At 38.1% G+C, this 20,968-nt stretch overlaps 1 protein-coding gene across 5 annotated transcripts in view; it reads left to right on the top strand.

Moving 5' to 3' along the window:
- cadpsb (Ca2+-dependent activator protein for secretion b) overlaps positions 1 to 20,968 on the top strand; it is a 64,933-nt gene that overhangs the window by 40,017 nt on the left and 3,948 nt on the right. The window contains exons 12-27 of one of the 5 annotated variants that reach the window (XM_026306646.1): positions 3,906 to 4,042; positions 4,149 to 4,336; positions 5,154 to 5,255; positions 5,350 to 5,413; positions 5,517 to 5,640; positions 10,402 to 10,508; positions 12,196 to 12,204; positions 13,847 to 14,003; positions 14,100 to 14,241; positions 14,990 to 15,151; positions 16,426 to 16,581; positions 16,776 to 16,923; positions 17,023 to 17,097; positions 17,212 to 17,295; positions 17,612 to 17,644; positions 17,820 to 17,927. In XM_026306646.1, the coding sequence (XP_026162431.1) occupies positions 3,906 to 4,042; positions 4,149 to 4,336; positions 5,154 to 5,255; positions 5,350 to 5,413; positions 5,517 to 5,640; positions 10,402 to 10,508; positions 12,196 to 12,204; positions 13,847 to 14,003; positions 14,100 to 14,241; positions 14,990 to 15,151; positions 16,426 to 16,581; positions 16,776 to 16,923; positions 17,023 to 17,097; positions 17,212 to 17,295; positions 17,612 to 17,644; positions 17,820 to 17,927 (1,796 nt within the window). Of the gene's footprint in view, positions 1 to 3,905; positions 4,043 to 4,148; positions 4,337 to 5,153; positions 5,256 to 5,349; positions 5,414 to 5,516; positions 5,641 to 7,026; positions 7,096 to 10,401; positions 10,509 to 12,195; positions 12,205 to 13,846; positions 14,004 to 14,099; positions 14,242 to 14,989; positions 15,152 to 16,425; positions 16,582 to 16,775; positions 16,924 to 17,022; positions 17,098 to 17,211; positions 17,296 to 17,611; positions 17,645 to 17,819; positions 17,928 to 20,968 lie in introns of all 5 variants that reach the window. The other 4 variants (XM_026306649.1, XM_026306647.1, XM_026306650.1 and 1 more) reach the window with 4 other exon arrangements.

The raw sequence follows: 20,968 nt of genomic DNA, 5'->3' as shown, positions 1-20,968 counted from the left end.
GTATGGGGCAAGTAGGGGATTTTTTGTCAATTGAATGCATAGAACTTACAGAAATGCCATAATTCCATCATGTTTACAACATTTTCTAGTTTTAAGCTTTGCTGGCACTTTTTCAACACACCGTTTCTGTGTTGGTAAAATAGCAACCTGACTATTCTTACTACTTACTACTTCTTACTTTCACTACAAAAACTACCTGAATTTTCCTCCAGAAGGAAAGTTTATCTTCTCTTATTTGATCTTACTTACCACGAGGAAGATTAGTGCCATCAACTACCTATCCGAGTGCATTTATGGAAAGATTGTTAAAATCTGCAGTACACTAGGATGGAATTTAGTAATACTAACTGTGTAAAATAGTCTGATCTTTGTATATAATGAATGGATTACTCCTTGCATGTTAAAATTAATTTCTAAAATTTTGATGCCATCTTATTTTTTTAAAATAAAATATAAACTTATTGTTATTTCCAGGACCTTCATAGTCTCTTTGGTTTAATCAACCATCGTTTACACACAAAATAGTCTGGGGTTTACTTCGGTGTGTAGATGTATGCGCTTGCCCCTTTTAAAAGGAAGCCTTCTGTTTGATCTGCAGTAAGACCGAGTGATAGTACTTAATGTGTAGCTTGAATCACTAAGTACTTGTCCAAAATCTAAACCAAATAAACTGCAGTGGAGTGACGAGGATCGTAAATTCTCTCTTCCTCTCAGTCTCTGACTCTCTCTCTGTCTGTCTCTGTCTCCCTCATTCTCTCTCTAATATGCTTCAACATCTGTTGTCACAGTTCACATATCCTCACATGTACTCACACACCACCGCCCACAAACTCTCATGTTGGTATAGGTTGTTGTTTTTTAGTTGTGTTTTCTACTTCATGCTTTGCCTGTACCCTTCTTGAGTAATGCAGCTGCTAGGTCAGGGTCTCTCGTGATTGCTCTCCTCCAGCCTTGTTGCTAGTCTTTATGTTATTCTGGTTTGTCCCTTCTTACCCTGCTGTCTTCTAGCTGGACTCAAGGGTAAGTGCTTCCCTGTAGCCGGCACAGCTCAGATAATCTCCGCCGATTATCTGACAAATGCAACGTCCTTTCTCTCTTCTTTCCCTCTTCTCCTGTTTCACGTCTCGCTTCATGTCTTAGATATTAGTTGATAACTTTTTGTTTTTGACAACCTCAACTTGAGGTTCAAGTATAAGCATCCATTCGTGCCAGTATAGGATGCATGAATTTTTTTTCTAAGAAGTTATTATTTGACTCTGTAATGGTCAAAGTTGATATTATACTGTAGTTGTTACTGCATAATTGCCTTCTCTCTTTGTTCATATTGGTGATGGGACCCCTCAGAGTAAAGCTACTAATAAAAGCAAGTACATACATGTTAAGATTTAAAATGTGAATATGCATTTCAAAAGCTAAAAACAAACTGATGATTATTTTATTGCAGATAGAAGACACCCAGATAAATCAGATATTCATATTCATTTATTTGAAAATAAAAATGTGATGGCAATCTAAGATGTTATTTTATATCATATATTTGATGCATTAGTAAAATTTGTTTTGACACTTCCATGGTGTTGCTCATGCTTTACTTCAGAGGGCACAATTGCTTTTAGTTATTTTTCTTTGAAATTTGAGAGTTGGCAAATATGTATGCGGAGTATTCTGAATGCCAAAGACAAGGAGTAGCTAATGCCGCCCCTTCTTACGATAAAATACTCCGGTTTCCCCCCTCCTTTCTCCTACAGTAGATGGGCCTGTAGATGGTGGCTAGAGCGGTGTTACACCTCCAGCAAAGAGAGATCTCATTTTGATTTCTTTTGATTGCCTTTTGTTTGCCTGAATAGGAGAACACCTGTGTCATGTGTCCATACGTGTGTACAAATACAGGCGTTTTCATTGATTTCCCCCATCTCCCAGAGAATGATACAGTTTTGCCTCTGTCAGCTTCATGCTATTTACCCATGTATTTGCACCAAATGGTATTGCTACCCTATTAGAGATCTCCAGTAGTGGTATGCCTGTTAGTGTGCTCTGTAGAGATCATGAATACACTGCAACATATTCAAGTATTGTCAACTTGCAAATGCATAGAAAAAAAGGAATGCCAAAAACAGGAAAAAAATGCAAATTTGAAAATGGGTCTGCAGATGTGCATGACATTTAAAAAGTCAAAAGTCCCAATGTTCTTCAGCATGTGGTAATTTATAAATGAATGCAAAACTACTTGACTATTAATTTTGGTAATTATACTCATCCTTGAAGTCATTTTCAAGATGTTATAGTAAGTTATGATAATCTTATTTCAGTAATGTGTAATCTGGACTTTTAAATTCAATTTCCTCATTTTATCCAACAAGATATAACCCACTCACTGTGTGTCATAGCCCAACCCCAGGCACCTTCTCTTCACTGTTTGGATTATTTCTCACAATGTTCAACACAACATTTTCTTTGTAAATTGTCCCTGAGTGAATCGTCCTCTTGTGGTCATAAGTTTCCTCCATAACTTGTCCAGTCACTGTCCTTGCCCCATGAAAACGTTGTCTTACCCATCAGATCCTTTTCTTATCCTGTCACCTTCTTTCTAAACTGACCTCACCTCTACCGCCACTTCTTTCAGTCTTGCTGCACTTTATGTGTTAACCATCCTACTCTCTTACATTGTGACTCATTGTTCATGCCTTGTCCTTCTTTCTTGAAAATTGTATTTACATTGTCCTCGTTTTAATTGTTGTCTCACAGGATTTCTTTCTCAGTTAGGAGGAAACATATGCTAATTTTTCTGAAGTGTAACATTATGTCCTTTTTAGCAGTTTTTTGTCAATGTTTAGCACCTGTGTTACACAGCCCTCCCTCTCACTGACCTGGAGGATGACAGATGTCAGTTATGCCCCTGCCCAGCCAAGATCAGACCTCAACTACCCACCCTCTATCCCTCTAAATCATCATCACTTATGCCAGTGTCTCATGGACATGACACCTGTCACTCTCTTATCTATTTTTAATCATCTTTGTTCCCATCATTTTGTATCTGACAACTGTATTATTTACAGAGCACATGGTCAGTTTAGATAGTAGTTGTTGTGTGTTCTGATATAGATTATTGATATTATATTAATATAGACTATATAGTGTTTTCATCATTCAGTTTTCATTATATTTTTAAATAATTTAATGTTCCTAATGTTCTCTCTTAATTGAATTTCATACAGCAGATTTAAGATTTTATAAATTTGACTTTCCTCCTGATACAGAAATTTTTAATGGCAAAAGTTATGAAGCAAGACTTTCTAGGATCTGTAACTGCAGAGAACTCTCTCAAATCTCCTGCCAACATTCTTTTTTTTTTTTTTTTTTTTTTTTAGAATTTTAGGATTTGGCTTTTTTCTTGAATCAGTACTTTACACTGTGTTAAAGTGCATTACCTTTTGCCATATTGTGTCGTTTTTACTAGCACACGTCTTAATGTTTGTGAGGACCTGAGTGACATTAAACCATTGCGAATGGCAGAATCTATTGAATACATTAAGAAGATAGCAATTTTATCCAGCAGCACTTCTTCAGACTTGTTTTGGATCTTCAAAGATTTATTTCCCCTCCAAAACATCAGGGAATGTGACATATTAAGATACATGCATGCACATACAGTTGAAGCACCCGTCCCTCTGAGCTTAGCTTCAGACCAATAGAAACTCATCCACCAATACATGAAAACTCTTTATGCTGTCAGACACAATGCAAGTTGACAATGTAAGCTGTAAGTGTTTTTAATTTGCCCTTAGAGTAGCCAAAAAAAATCCCTGGTGTTTCTGTGTTGTGATGAAGACTTGCTGTTTGCCTTTGCCTCACTGATGTCTTCTCCTTTGAACCGTGTGCTTTTCCCTGTACCGTTGGCTGGATAGATGCTGACAGAGCTCAGAAACATGGCATGGATGAGTTTATCTCCGCTAACCCGTGTAGCTTTGACCACGCCTCGCTTTTTGAGATGGTGCAGCGGCTCACGTTGGACCACAGGCTCAACGACACCTTCTGCTGCTTGGTGAGTGTCTCTCTTCCCATCACCACCTAATACATTTATTGCAGTTGGCTGTTCTTGTTAGCTCATATGCAGCAGTGCAATCCCCATCTGTTTTTATATCATGCAGGGGTGGTTCAGCCCAGGCCAGGTGTTTGTCTTGGATGAGTACTGTGCCAGAAATGGGGTTCGAGGTTGTCATAGACATCTGTGTTACCTGCGTGACCTGCTGGAAAGAGCAGAAAATGGGGCTATCATTGATCCCACTCTTCTTCACTACAGCTTCGCTTTTTGTGCCTCCCATGTCCATGGGAACAGGTGTGCCCTAATCTCATTTTTAAAAAATGTTTTGCTTTGTAAAGTGATATTGTTGAACAGTATTTGCACATTCATATCATATGACATTAAAAACAAAAAGAAATTGTACTCTATTAGCCAAACTCATACCTCCCATATAGTGTACAGAGCAGATGGGCACACTAAATCTCACTGGGCAAGAAAAGAGTAGAAAAGTCAGCCTCATAAGAAGCACCCTAGGCTTTTTTTTGTCTTCTATTTTTTGTAATGTTTCCATATTTATGTTTGCTTATGTTTATGTTTAAGTTTTTTTGCTGCTTTTTGTTCTATGTTATGTTCTTAATCAGTGGCCTATCGCTACATATTTCCTTGTTTTCTACCATTTTTTTTGTTTTCTTTTCTCTCTGTCTCTTATTGTCATAGTCTCTTACTGTCCATATTATTCATCCTCCCATGCGTCTGTTAAAGTCAGAGAGGGCAGCAATTACTGGGGGCCGCTGGGCTATGAGGCCTTAATGTCCCCAAAGAGCTCCCAAAGCCCAGCTCCTCGCACTGCCTGTAAACGAGTACACATATTCAAGTTTAGAAAGAGAAAGGATTCCAAAATACCACTCTGTCAAGGGCAAAAAAGGTGAGACATTTTCATTTACTCCTATGTGTAACACTAAGGCAATTCAGGAAACAAATCACACAATTTGCAGTCAGTTCCTGGGGAGCTAAAAACTGTCAGCCAGTGTGTCTCTTTTTTTTTTCCTGTCGTACTCAGATGAGTGGTTGCATAAGTTAAACCTCTGCAGGGTTTCAGCTGGGTTAAAGTATGTGGGTGTGATCCTCGTAGGCCAGACGGGCTGAGCACGGTGAAAGTAGACGAGAAGGAGCGCTTTGAAGAGATCAAGGAGCGGTTGCGTGTGATTTTAGAAAACCAGATTGTTAATTTCAGGTGATTACCACCAGCACATTATACATCAAGTCAATAGCATTATGTCTTATTTTTCCACTGTTATTATATTTCCTGTCTACATTTTCTCTTGTAGATATTTTTTCCCCTTCGGCCGTCCAGAGGGTGCACTGAAGGCCACTTTATCTTTGCTAGAGAGGGTTTGTGAATAATAAATAAATACATTTTTATACCCCACAGAACAGTGACTATGATTAAAAAAACAGCATGTTACATAATTGTTCTTTTTAATATGGTCTGTAGGTCCTGATGAAGGACATTGTGACCCCAGTTCCACAAGAGGAAGTTAAAGGAGTTATCCGCAAATGTTTGGAGCAGGCTGCTCAGCTCAACTACCAGCGGATTAAAGAATATGCCAAAATTGAAGGTAACCAGAAATAGCATCATGTTATTTCTGCTGGAGTTAATGACTGTGTCTGATATAACTGAAACTTCAACTAATCAATCATACTGGGCAGAATTAAGATGTCAGAGTGTGCCATGCATTCATTTTGTATGGTTTCAAACTAAAATGCTCCGTCAGTGGTTGTTTGTGGATTAAAAGTAGAAAAGCAGAGGGCTACAAATATATTCCCATATGGCCTTTTTCTTAAGGCATTTTGAAACTGTACTTGTCACTGTGATTTATTTACACATGGTGAATTCACATGGAATATGGTATATTTGTGTCCATATCCCAAATGATTTGTGGCATCCCAAATTATTTGGGACAGTTTGTTGGTCACTTTTTTTCTCTCAGTCCAATAACTCTCTCCTTTGTTTCAGGCCTGCTTTAGCTCTGTGCTGTTCTGTAGGTCAAGTTGGCTTTTGTGTAGAGGTGTGTGAGTAAAAATGCATTCAAATCCAAAGCCCTGAAATCTGTTGATGTGCTGATCTCATATTGTGCCTTGACTATTCAAGATTGTGCCTTGACTATTCAAGCTGTGTAGCCTCTGACATTTGATGATTGGACTGTGAGCTCAGCTTTACTGAACGTCCTCTCTGACTCCCTGCTCCCAGTCGATGTATACTCCCCCTTTTATTGTAGCTCTTACCTCTCTGATTCCTCCACCTGACTTTGCCCACTCCCTTAACACCCCCTGCTTTGATATAACAGCAGCTCTTCTTTCACCTCCGTCTTATGTTTTTTTATGAAGACCACTATCTTCCACTCCCTGTCCCTCCCTGTCTGCTCTGCTGTTTCTCCTCTCCCACAGTTGTTGGCTTTGCCACAGTTATCACTTTGTTTGACCTCTTTACTATGTGACAAGTGGCATTTAGCCAAAGGAATGCTGGGATTGAATGCCTACACACCAACATCAGAGACCTGCATGTGCTTTGAGACATAACAACATGGCCTTTCTTTATTGGCATGAATTATGCATCAAAAATTACATAAATAACAAGACATTTTAAAATGTCTTATTTGTTGTTTTGTCTTTCCTTCCAGTATACGCAACAAATGCATTGACATGCACTTTGCAAATTTATATAGAAATCTCTGATGTTGTTTATACCTTGAAATAAATCCCTCAGGGTGCTCAAGATACTAAGGATTCAAACCTTATTATCTTGCAATGCAATGTTTATTTATTTCCCACTGTCCTTGTGAGGCACCTGGTTATTACCACACCAAACATTTGACTTTACTACTGGGCCTCCTGCCCAGCAGAAAGTCATTTTCACCTGGACAGCCCTCTTCCCATCAGCCTCTGACCTCTAGGCTTCCCACCTCTGACCCCAGCCTCTTGCATGCCCCGATGCTTTTTTATAGGGAAAAAGAGGGAAATGTTTGAGCACCCTGTCTACTGCTTGGCGTCTCAAGTGATGGATTTAACCATCCGTGAGTACCTTCATCATCCTGTCCCCAGTCTCTCTCATTCTTCTCCTCCTTTCCATCTCATTCCTCTTCTGCCTCATCTCTTTCTTCTGACATGTTGCTGCTGCCATGCTTGTTTTTACCTGTGCCTTTTGTCTGTGAGAGTGAGTGGAAGCACACCAGGCGAGATACCTGAGCAGTCCCACACTAAATCAGTTGGGAACCTTTTTTAGTACCATCTGTTTGTGATGGACATGAATGAGCAGTCTGGTGTGTAAGCTTCTTTCTTTTGCTTGGATGCCCATTCCTTTGACTTGAATGCATTTTTACATTGCTTACACTGTTATTTCCTCCTGTCATTTAGTCTGATCATGTGTCAGTAGTGTGCTGTGCCAAACAGGTAGGCTTTTTTTCACCGTGACTCCAGAGATAGTGAAGGAGCATCTGTCGACCGAGCTATTGTATGGGGAGTACAGGGTAGGGTGTATGGATTTAACAGCTCCTGTTTGTGTTTTACCTTGATAAAAATCAGCTCAAGTCACTCAGTGTGTCCTGTCTATGATCTTGGCAGCTGTTTGTGTGTCCTGCCTGTTTACAATAGTCTAAGCTTCTGTCTGTTTGTTAACAAACATCTTATCACTATTTTAATTTCTAATTTTTCACAGGCTAATGTTTCAGTATTTCTGTTTTTATTGTATGTTTGTGACGTTTGTCTGTTGCCTAGAAACCTCACTCCGTGGAGCTGAAAACGCCTCAGCAGATTCTCTGAAAGGGGCAAATGGTGATGAATAAGAGCTTTCCCCCCTTTTAACGTGACAGTAACCCTAGAACGCTGCTAATTCTAAACATGTCCTCTTTATCTTTTCTCTCCTTTTTTCGCACTGAAGTTGAGAAAGGTCAAAAGGATCAAAAGGATCCAGGTGAACTCATGTTTAGCTTATGGTTTAGCCACAGTGCATACATGTACACACGCACTTACACTTACACAGAACTTATCCTGCACCCCTTCACGTGTGTACAAAAAGAATAGATACAGAACATATGTATGCATGCACAAATGTATCTACAGTACAGCTTCCATACACTATATTAAACACACTCATACTACACTCAAGTTCTCAAATGTCTTGTCATGTTTTTAAGCATTCTTTTTGAAAAAGTTAATACTGTGGAGATTGTATTATTCTATGTTGTCCCAGATATAGTTCATAACTGTTTGTTCTGGAAGTTTTATTTTGACATAGTTCAGACTGACCATTATTAAGACCAATAGCGTGATTACTTGGTTGTATGTAACTGAAAAATTTGTGAAACAATATTGTTGCATGAAAAACTATAGAGTAATGCAATCTCATACATAAGTCTAATATTAGAATTTTGCTAGAATTTATAAAAGAATAATGAATGACATAAGCAACATTTTAATCTACAGTGACCCCCATCATTGTGCAGCAGAAATTTGCCTAAATATTAAAGTTTTGATAATTGAATTATAATGTATAATAGTATTCTTAATATATATTCATGTATTACCTCATACAATTGTACATTTACATCAAACATGCTAGTCATTTTAGGATACCTAAAGGGTCTGTGCAACCATATTCCTAAAAACAAACAAACAAAAATCCTTTTCCTACATTTGTGGGATGTAGTCATCCAGATAGTTAAGGTTTTATTGCAACTTAACTTTTTTGTTCTACAGGGAAACTTTGTCATTAAACATGATAAAAAAAGCTCTAAAAACAAAGCTAAGCTACAATACACAAGTCCATAAAAGACCATTCAAGTGCATTCAGTCATCTTCAGCCAACCAACTAACCATTTGGAGCTAGTTTACAGATATCTGCCACTCAAAACAGTGCAGGTGAACCAACATTTGCATGGAAAGTATATGTGAAAACAAGACTGTGTAGTTACAGATCCATGTAATCCATCCTTTAATGTTGATTGTTATCTATTCTCTTCATATACAGTGTATTAAATTTCCCCTGATGATAAAATCTACAAGAGAATTGAATTGAAGGCAGGTGAACCTAAAGCGGCAAATGAGGATTTCTTTAATATGTGCTACAACCAGAACACAAAAATAGATAACTGAAAAAAAAAATCTGGTTTAAGTAGAAAAACCTGAGGAAACGGCAGAAGAAAATGTTCATAAAAGTTAAATAATTCTAAAAACAACAAAAGACCCCAGTCAGAACAGCAGTTTTAAGACTGCTCTTGTTTTATGTAGAGCTACGTATTTATGTGCTTTTGATTTCCGATTTGTGTAGCCATTAAAGTCCATGTTCAAATTATACACATATCATTCCACTTAGTCATATTGTTTGAATAATCCATTTTCATGACGTGTAAATGTCTTATCAGATCATTCTGTCAGCAAAGGTACAAGCAGGTGATTTGGAGCTTTTGCAGATTATAGATTAGAAACAGTTAATGATAAGTGAAAAAAGCCCAAAACAGCTTACAGTGTGCAAAACTTTAGTTGATGGCAGAGACATTATCGCACTGTAAAAATATTCATTAATTGCTTTATTTATTCATTCATTTTTTTAACATCTAGTGAACCAGGCATATTATTCATTTTACCTTTAAAAACTGACCTGCTTCAAGAAAGTAAATTTCTGTAGCATTGTGTGGATTTAGATGTAATTCCTCATTGTTCGGAAATGCATGGCAGAAACACTTTAAGTTTATTAAGAAATTGCAAATATTGGCTGTAAATGTGATTTCAGTAGTTTTTGTTTGTTTTTAGAAAAATATCTGCACAGATATTGATGGAACTACTGTAAAGAAACACAAGTAATAAATAAGAGGTTAAAAGCTTTATTTTAGTAGGTATTAGATATATATTTGGATATGAACTAACATTAAAATTTATTTTTTGGGGGGAAAACTTGAAACATAACTAATGAATTATTTTTACAGTGTGCGTGTTCATTTAGTGTATTTTGACCACCATGCGACAGCTCCTTATACAGATTGCTTATTCAGTACTGCTTTATAGTTTGCATGTTTTTGATACCACATTGCACATCCATCTCAATGCCACTATTTTTGTGCCTTCAAACATAAGTCTAATACAAACACATCAGTTCTGTTGCTTTATGTCATGCAGTCCAAAAATGCATTAAATGGGAACATGCGTTGTTTAGGGGATAGGGTATGGTAGGTAAACATCACAGTGTAAGCGCTGTGTTTGTACCTTTATTAAAAGGACAAAAATATAGACAGGAAAATTCTTCTGAATAGTCATAAAAATCCCCCTGGAATCCTTCTCTGTGCTTGACTAACCACTCATCCCTCACCCTCATCCTTTTGTCTCAGAGAACGTAGGCCGCTTAGTCACGCCTGCCAAAAAGCTGGAGGAAACAATTCGCCTGGCGGAGTTAGTCATAGAGGTCCTCCAGCAGAACCAGGAACACCATGCGGAGGTGAGTGAGAACCCTCTCCTCCTCTCCTCCTCAAAACACTTTCCCTCTACTGTATACTCTCATTCTTATCTTACACTGCCCCACAACAGGGAGCTAGTCTTATTATCAGTCATCTATAAATAAAGCTGCTTTTATCTATGGGTAGTTTAAAAAAACTCTTTCAAATATTAATTTAATTTATGAAAGCTCTGACTGGTGGGACCTCTGACATACCATGGCTACATTGCGTCAGAGCGCTATGTTTGAGTAGAGGCTCTAAATTAGATAGAAAATGATATAATGTGTGTAGCTCTGATCACAGTTCATTAGCACTCATGCAAAGTCATTAAAAACAATGCAATAAGTTATTCAAGGTAGTCCAGACACTAATTCAGGCTATTACTTGTTACTCATGGCTTCTGCATGCTCATAATGTTGTATTATGTTTCCCTTTTGCACAATTAGAAGGCAAAGGAGGCAGCAGTGGGAGCAGTACTTATGTTTTAACCAATAGAACACTATATATATATATATATATATATATATAAACATTACAAGTAAAATCCAGCATTCACATTCGTATTTAAGTGCCAATACAGAGTAATTGTAAGTTAAATAAGCTTAAATTATCAAAAATCCTCCTTCCACAGGAAAATGGCTGCTGTTAGTGATATCGTTATATAATATATTATGAGATTGTAAATACTGAGAGGCACTATGATAACAATGACTAATAGTGTGTTAATGTAAAAAAAAGGTTCCACTACACAAATTTGTATTATTTTTTGGACTTCCCATACTGGATAATTTCACTTTGTTGTGCCTTTTACAGTTATTCAAATAAAAGCATTCAGACTTCAGTTCAGAGTTGAAATTAATAAATCAATCAAAAACATTTTTTTGTTGTTTTTTGTAATCTGTAGCAATGCATTATTTATTAAAAAATGTTTTTGGATAGAAAAATTAATCTGAAAAGTAGCTTGCTACTGTAGCTGTCAAATTAAGTAAAAGTAAAATATTTTTCTTTACTTAGTTCATCATAAGTCCCAATATAAACACTTAGCTCATAGAAAGCATGCTGAGTATATGTAGTTTTGTAAATCTGAAGGTGATCCAATATGATCTTAGAATATGCAGATAAAGCAGATTTATTGTATCTTTCTGAATATGCTTGACAGGCGGCAGTCACAAGTTCTGGAGATCAATCGGTACAGTATTTTTATTTCTTTTTTCACTTCAGTTCCCATCACGACCTCCCTGTTTGGCATGTGCGCCACTATGGCAAGAGGCACCTTTCTAGGCAGAAAATGAAGTACAGCAGTGGGTGGGTTTGGAGGCAAACTTATTTAAAAAGTAAAAGGCACTGTAACTTGCACAACATAACTGTGATCATAAAGCATGTTCATCGGGCCATAAATAGGTTTCCTTTCTCTCCAAGCATGCTGAACCAGTAAATTTCCCGAAGTATGCTTCATGTGAGCCTTTTGAAGTTTGATCCACCATAAACATTTGTTTCTCCTCCATCCAATGATTAATTTCACAGTCCACACTTGTTCCAGCATTACTTCCCCAGCTTCTTCTGTTCCATTGCTCTCTGCTGTCTATTCTTAGTGACAAATCCTATAAAAGAAATGCCTCAAAAATACATTATTGTTCTGTACATCTTCCTGTGTTCTCACTGTCATATGATTGGTGACTCTCCAAGCAGGGAAAAGAGGTATGTAGTCAAGCTGAACGAGAAACTGTCATGCTCTGTGCATGTCCAGTAGATGATGCCCCATCTCCTTCCCCCTCAGCATCAATACACTCCCTCAGGATTGGTCCTTTGACATGGTTGCATTGAAAAAGCACTATACTCTGTCTGGCTGAATACTGGGTCTGTAGTAGAGCTCTAAGGGTCCTTTATGTATCCCTTAACCACTCTCAAAGGTTGGAGGCCATGCTGCCTGGCGATCTTTGAGTGTTTTCACCAACCTCAACTGTTGCGGTCCTCCCCTTGAATCCCTCCCTGTTTGTAATAAGGGTATCTCTTCTCTAGTGTAATGGAGTAGAGCTGTGTTTGCTGCTTGTTTCTCTAAGAGTAGAACTATCAAGCTTATAAATGTTGGAAGTTTCTGGTAAGTAGACAGGTAAGTAAGGTTCTGACTGCCATTGTGGTGGTTAAGCCAGATGGGAAGAATAACTCATAAAAATGTAAAATAAAGCATGCAGCAAATTTGGAAAGATTAAGCTTCATTTATTGACCTTGGCAACTTGTTAGTCTGAATGATAAGCAAATAAGCCAAGCCAAGACTGCCAGCAAAGCAACTACAGCAAGTCTTCTGTCAAAGGGTGAGGAATGTGCTGGAAAAAGGTCAGTTGAATCTCCGAGATTTATTTTACTAATTGGAACAGATGTACTTGAACACTAGAGATGCTGTGTGCTGCAGTCTTTGTTGTGCCTAGGTGAAGATGTGCATGAGTCACATTCACATCTAGTGGGTTATGAGTTTGTCAGTGATGTGAATGGTGGACATCCTTATCTCTTGCCTTGAGAGAAAAGCATGCAGGGAACTTGACATTTGCATGAGAAAAGAACCTTAAATCTACAGATACTGTCATAACAAGGCAAAAACATTCAACCCTACAGTGTGATTCTCTTGCTAAGTTTTACCTGGATATATTGTATAATTAAACCTGCCTTTAGGTCCTAATGCGTACAAGCTGTAGATTTGCTCTGAGAATATGAGTTAGGAAACACACACATACATATTGTCCTTTCTCCTCTGTGAAATTATGACTGAAAGGAAACCGAGCAATTCTAAGTTCCTACGCAGCATGAAACAGTCACAAATAAACATTTCAAGAGGACAACCAAGGCATATGTCAGCATACTTAGTTTAGACATTTGGGAAAGACTCATTTGTTTTCTTGCAAAGATTTAGATGAGATTGGTGCCAATAATATTTCATATCTGCCCAATAAAAGCGGAACTGATTCAAAGTCATGGTTAGTTTAACTTAGAATAAAAACTGGCAAGATGGGGAAACAGCAAGCCTTACGCCATCAGAAGATAACAGTGCACCCACCAGCACCTCTAAAGCTTTAGAGCTTTAGTAAGCTAAGTAAGCCTTATGCTAAACTAAGATAACTGGCTGTTGATTCTAGTTTCATATTTAACAGAGTGGTCTTCTCATCTACCTCTTTGTAAGAACACAAGCTTATAACACAACTATTCCTTTAAGATACATAAAACATGAATGTGGTATTTCAGTGTTAGTTCCTTTTAAGGCCGATATGCTCTTTCCTCATTATGTTCTCATTTCATAACAGGAGATCTTGTTCACCTGCTCCTCCCCCCCCCCCTGCTGTGTCTCTAGGCATTTGCATGGTGGACAGACCTCATGGTGGAGCATGCAGAAAACTTCCTGGCCCTTTATGCCATTGACATGGATGCTGCTCTGGAGATCCAATCCCCTGAGAGCTGGGACAGCTTTCCTCTCTTCCAGTTGCTCAACGACTTTCTCCGGACAGACTGTGAGCCTCTGCACTTGTCCTGTATATATTTTATAGCAAACTCGGGTATTTCAGTGCTCTGGTAAAGACATTGTTCTGTTGTTGTTTTTTTTCCAGATCATCTGTGCAATGGAAAGTTCCACAAACACCTTCAGGATCTCTATGCTCCTTTGGTGGTTAGATACGTGGATCTGATGGAGTCCTCCATTGCACAGTCAATGCACAAGGGCTTTGAGCGAGAGTCCTGGGAGCCTGTAAAGTAAGGAGCCTTCGTCTTTATAGGTAGACTGGAGGATGAGTGGAGATACAAAGCTTTTCTATTCAGATGACAAGCTGACTGTGTGGAGGCTGAGATCTGGGAGAGCAGCTGTAGTGTTCACCCAGGCTTCCTGTAGGTTCACGTTTAAAGACTGAGCCAAGAGTGGGCTGAATAACCTATTTTTTCTGTGAAAGAAATAGGTTATTTATTCTGAAAATAGTCTTTGATTAATGTATGTCTTAGCAATTTCTCTCTGACACATTGGGGTCAGGGCACCTAATATTTCTGTTGTTTTCTTTTGTGAACTAACCTTCATAATGTGTGCTTTGACATGTTGCCAGAAACAAAAGTCTATTATTTTGCTCTTACGGTTTATTTGTTGTGGCTTCCACACATTTGCTTTTGCATTTTTTTTTATTGCAAAGATTTATATAATTAAGGTAAAAGACACTGAGATTTTTTTTTTCTTTATTGGTGTTTATTCTATTAAATATTACATCGCTTCTCCCTTTCACTGCATTTAATACAGTATATGTGTGCATCCTGAGTCCGGTCCACTGTTTAGGCCTTTTTGTATAATGTTTGTCTTTGACACTATCAGCTTTATTTATGTGTGTGCATTTGTATGTTCCTGTCTTCACCTAATTTCAGATTTTATGTTACTTTTATGATGAGTGTTACATGGCTTTCTGCAGCTCCCACATCACTGTTATGGATTCTTTTTTCTTTTTGTCTGTCTTTTCTGCAGGAGTTTAACAAGTAATCTGCCCAATGTGAATCTACCAAATGTGAACCTCCAAATTCCCAAAGTACCAAATCTGCCAGTGCCAGTAGCAGGACTATCAGTTAACCTTCCACAAATGCCTAGCTTTTCTACCCCGTCATGGATGGCTGCTATCTATGACTCTGAGTGTGTATTCTACTAGTTTACTTCAGAAATTAATATGCAAGCAGAGACTGCCTTGGCATGAAGATGCCCTCAGATAAAGATTGTTTGAGAACAGGACTAAATTTTAACAAATATACAGAAAAATTTGTTCTGAGTAGTCATAACTAGAAACAAAGTGTTACAAAAAATCTAAAGGTTAAACAGTGAAGTGCAGCATATGTTGTCATGTGAGTGAATGCAGTTCATGTTCATGCCAGTGGCACTCTGAGAGGTAATAGAGTAGATGGGGTTCTGCTTTTTCTAAATGAGAGGCTGAAATGCTCTCATTTGTCTCAACATGCATGCTGTTGAGCTGAGGTGTGGAGATACAGGCCAAATCTAAAAAGTAAACACTGTACACATTGCTCTGAAGCTATTTGGGGACTTTATTGTAAGAAAAAAAACTGTATGCCCCAATTAAAAAAAACATTTTCAAGTTAAGATCTTCATTCTAAAAAAGATGTATCTCCCCTGAGTTGTTGTCCACAGACATCTGCTTTAGTGATTTTTAGCATCCTGAAGATCGTACTGACCTTGACTACCTGCTAGCAGTCTGATTGGGGGAGTGGGTTGGATTGGAGCTGATGATACGAAGAGCTTGGTGATTGGTGTCCTCTCCATATTATCACCTTTCTTCCCAACTCCACATCAGTTCTGTGGTGCTTTCCCAATCAGCTCTAGTCAGGATGACTCAAAAGGTCTGCATGGTTTGTTTAGTAATCTTGCAGGGGCCCCACCAGCCTGAGGACATGGATATTGAGAGAGGGCTTGTCAGGAAGGGAAGTCAATTTGGAGATCTTTATTGTTTTTGTAATAACTGACTTGGACCATAAATGCCATTTTTACATGCCCTCCCTCAGTTTTCCATTCCCTTCTTCTTTGTCTTGACACACTGTGATTAGCTGCTGTATCTGCAGTGACTTTACCTGCATGTGATCACTTCACATCCCAGTCAATAATCATACTCTACAGCATGGTTATTGGTTTGTTACAGTAAACCTCTCCAGCTCCTTTTTACCCATACACTGACTGTCCAGAAACACCTGCACAAACAGGATTTGAATATTTAAATGGACCAGTCAGTATATGGTCAGAATAAAACTGAGCCGTGTTTAGGTGTAGAGGAACAGCATCCTCCTCTGCACCTGCCACAATGACTCCCACCACCCTCCCACCGTTTGAACTCCCTCTCTCCAGGCAGGGTGACCTTTGTCTTTTGACCTGTGTGTTTGCATGTGTGTTTGGGTCAATGGTAGTAACGGCTCTGGGACATCAGAGGACCTCTTCTGGAAGCTGGACGCACTCCAGACTTTCATCAGGGACTTGCACTGGCCTGAGGAGGAGTTTGCCAAACACCTCGAGAGTCGCATCAAGCTCATGTCCAGCAACATGATCGAGAACTGCGTCAAGCGGTGTGTTTCTGTGCACGAGAAGAAGGCAGATTTTGAATGAACAGTTTGCTGGATAACTCCATCTACACACACACACACACACACACACCCACACACACACACACACACACACATATATATATATATAATATATATATATATATATATATATATATATATATATAGTGTGTATAATGACTTCACTTACATTGCAGTACCCGGATGGCATTTGAGTCCAAGCTGGCGAAGAGCAGCAAGTCCACAGACTTCCGTATTTCTCCAACATTATGCACAATGTTCAATGTGATGGTGGATGCCAAGGACCAATCAGCTAAATTATGCGCTATGGAGATGGGCCAAGAGGTAAAACCTTAACCCTGGAAAATATCCTCATGTTTAAAACATAATTTCTTATTTTATAACACTAACATGAATACTTCATTTAAAAACGCTGCCTTGCAGAAACAATTCCACTCCCATATAGATGATCTGATTGAGGAAAGTGTGCGGGACATGATCCAGCTCTTGGTTGCAAAGGTACACCTGTACATCAGCTGTAATATTACTCCATGAATTTTTCAATTGATATATGTAACTTGTTATTATTGTATAACTGTAAAATCCCATTCTTGTGTTTCCTGTGTTTCTCAGTTCGTTGCCATTCTGGAAGGTGTGTTGGCTAAGATTTCCAGATATGATGAAGGCACTCTCTTCTCCTCATTCCTCTCGTTCACGGTGAGATAAAGCTAATTTCTTTTCAGTCTCTCAAATCGTCCTTGAACCAGATGTTTAGAATCATCCTGCTGTATATATTATGTTGTTATGAAGGCTACTTTTTAGATACTGACCAATACAATATTAGAATACGAATATACGAATATGAAGCAGCTAAAGCAGACATTGAACTCTTCCTCAGATTCAAACTACTCTGTACTTGTTTTGGATTGGATTTACTCTTATTGTAAATTTTAGACTATAGTTTATTTAGAAAATAAATATAAATGAGTTACATAAACAATCAGGATGTTTGACCATTTTGTTCTGATTCCAGGTGAAAGCTGCCTCAAAATATGTGGATGTACCTGTAAGTTTATTAATATTCCTTTTCTCTTTGCTCATGAGCTTGTGTGCTTTTCTGAGACACAGCTGTACGGGAAAAAAAAACTGTCTGTTTTTCTGTTCTGCCTTTTGTAATCACAGTAATTCGTGATACAGCAAGTGTTTGGTAATGTTCTCTGTGTTCACTTTCTGCTTTACAGAAACCTGGAATGGATGTGGCCGATGGCTATGTGACCTTTGTGCGCCATTCTCAGGATATGCTTCGTGATAAGGTCAATGAGGAGGTGTATATAGAAAGGTTATTTGATGTAAGTAAGATGCCGTCTCCTCCTCACAAGAAGGGAGGGGCCTTCCAAAATGTGGCAAAACAACAGGGCAGAGAGGGATAAGTTCCATTTTGAGATGAGGAAATGTATCAGCCTGGCAGAAGAGGCTTTTGTGATCCTGTACCTCTCTTGACTCCTGTCTATCTCTCTGTCTCTCCTCTCTCTGAACCTTAGCTGCTGCCCTCTGCATTCTGCTGTGCATTGCCACAGTGCTTTTGGGCCTTTGTGTATTAAAAAAAGGAAACTTTTATTTACAAAGAGTCCATAAAAGCATCCTCAGAAAGGATTATCTAAAGCAGTGCTCTCTGGAAAGAACAGAAGTATCCACAGTGAAAACATGCCAGCACACAATTTGTTTTTTAGCTAACCATACTACCCTATGCTTATAGATACCTTACTCATAAAACATGTTAGCCTCTTGAATAAATGACACTCAGTCGTCTTGGCCCAGTCCACAGAGACACAGCTTTTCTATGTGAATGGAAACTGCTGGGAGTAAGAGTTCTGCTGGATGGGCCTGGGTGACATAATGATGTCAAGCTCAGAGACTGACATGTCACATACCCTTGATCTGTTAGAGCAGTGGTTCCCAACCTGGGGTGCAAGACCCTACTAAGGGCTCGCAAGAGTAATCCAAGAGGCTTTACATTTAAAACTTTTCTCATGTCCTCACCTTTATAACAGACTTTTGCACCAATTTTAGGGAAAGGGGAGCCTTATGGGGTGGTTTCATACTAAAGTCGTAAGCTGAAAGTAATAGATGTGATCATATGTAAACTAGCTCTTAATCCATTTGTTTTTGTTCATACCTGATTAGTAATTTAACCAGGCATGCAAGAAATGTTATTATTTTTAGTAATTAGTAGACCTATTATATTTTTGATTCAGTTAGTAATTGTTTGAGCTATAAAAACCTATAAAAAAATTAAATCCTGTAGCCCCTGGAGAGACCATAAAATGTGTTGCTTGTTCTAAAACCAAACAATATTCTGTTTATAATGAGACAAAGAAAATCATTTGAGAAGGTGTAATCAAACTCACATCCTTTACTTCAGAAAAATAACAGAAAGAAATCCTGCTTTCAGATCCTACTGTCTGAGTATTATCAGATAAATGTACTTAAAGTATCAGGTATGAAGGTACTAATTATTCTTACAAATGGTGCCACTGAAGATTTTCTCCAGACAGGAACGGTGAAATGAAACAATGAAAAACTTACTTGAAAATGGACTAGTATCTAAAGCTGTCAGACAGATGAGGTGGAGTAAAAAGTAGTGAAATATGGCTTTAGTATAAATATAAAAATATGAAATATGGCTTTAGTATAAACATAAAAATATGTCATAACACCAACAAACATTGTATGTGCTGAAGGAAACATTTAGAAGTTTCCTTTTGGGAATTAATAAAGTTTAACTATTCTTATTTTAAATATGACTTTAGATGTGACTTTTCTTATTTTCCATATAATGGTTATTTTATCTTCATTATGAGGAACCTGTGAAACCAGTGAATCAAGGCAACATCAAACATGGAAAACAAAAGTAGAAAATGTAGAAACCATATGTAAATCTATACAGAAAAGTCAAAAACAATTTGGATGCAGAATAAATGGAACTCGTGTAGGATCAAATTTTCCTCTCTGAATTTACCATAGTCATAGTGGAGATTGAAAAAAGTGTGTTTATATCTGTTGGTGGTGTCTGAAAACAGGGGTGTGATTATTTTAATAGCTGCTATTAGAAAGGTCAAGGAAACTACTTGATTGAGTTCTAATGATTTTACTGCTGACTTTGAGCAGCCTGCTTGGTGAACTGTGTTAAGGTTAAAAGACCTGAACCAACAGATAAAAATAAAATGGGAAGATAAAGACTCAATAAAAGATCTATAAAACATCATCAGTTATATCAACCTGAAACCTGGTCAGTTTTCTCAAACAACAAAAGATGCTGCTGACTTTTCTTGCACAGTACAATACTGAGTGTCCAAGTTTGTATCATAAATGTACAGTCATAGTGTGGGCAGCTCTTAGCAACTTACTCCAGTTTCGTTCAAGTGAGCGTTTTAAGTACAAGTACAACTTTTACGATGCAAGTCCTTCACTTACTTTCAAACTATGATACATGTGAACCTAAACACTGCTGGTGCAACAGCCTTCAGGAGTCTAAAACCTATAGAGAGGAAACATGACGCTCTGGTTAAACAGTTCACAGATACAACAATCTGTTACAGTAGAATAACCTGGCTGTAGAAGGCAATAAGCCAAAAAAGGTTGGGAGCCAGTGTGTCAGAGGGTGGAGAGAGCACTGTCTTATAAAAACATAATCCTAATGGGATACATTAGCAGTAATGTGTCCTCCATGTGTGATCTGAACGACACATAATGCTGTGATGTGTGTGTGCTTCATGTCATTCAGAAACTATTTGTACAGACCTGTGCTTCTACAGGTGTGTGACGCCTTTGTGTGTTTGACAGAGTCAGTTCTGTGAGGCGGTGACGTGAAGTTTTAATGTGCGGCAGATACACAGAAGTCTCCCTTTGGTTTTTGTGTTGGCTGTAGAAGCGGGAGTCTTGTGCAAGATAAATTAATTTTTTTGTTGTTATGGACTAAGGAGTGATGCTGTCGTGAACTGGGTCTGCTTTTGTCTTTGAGATCCGCACTGGCTCCCCTGTCTCTTGTGTCGTCAGTTTTCTAATGTGGAGCTTCCCACTCCTGTGTCCTCTTTGTGGTGCGCCAAAATCCTACTCAGTACCATCATGTTAAATTGAAGATTTCTCCAGCTGTCAATGTTTCACTTTTAGCATTTTACATTATACTTTAGTTTAAGAATGTCATTGTTTATTTATTTATTTATTTATTGCATTTTCATCCATCCATCCAATTTGCATGCATATGAAAAACATTCCTAGATGTTGCGTAGGCTCTACTTTATCTCTCTTTCTTTCACTAATTTATTTCAATCCTTTTTATCTCCTCTTTTCTGATTAACACCATTCCTGCTGCCTCCTCTCTTCAAAAAGT

The sequence above is a fragment of the Mastacembelus armatus genome, chromosome 5, assembly GCF_900324485.2.
Source record: "Mastacembelus armatus chromosome 5, fMasArm1.2, whole genome shotgun sequence".
In the NCBI taxonomy this organism is placed as follows: domain Eukaryota; kingdom Metazoa; phylum Chordata; class Actinopteri; order Synbranchiformes; family Mastacembelidae; genus Mastacembelus; species Mastacembelus armatus.
This window is presented reverse-complemented; position numbering and strand designations above follow the sequence as displayed.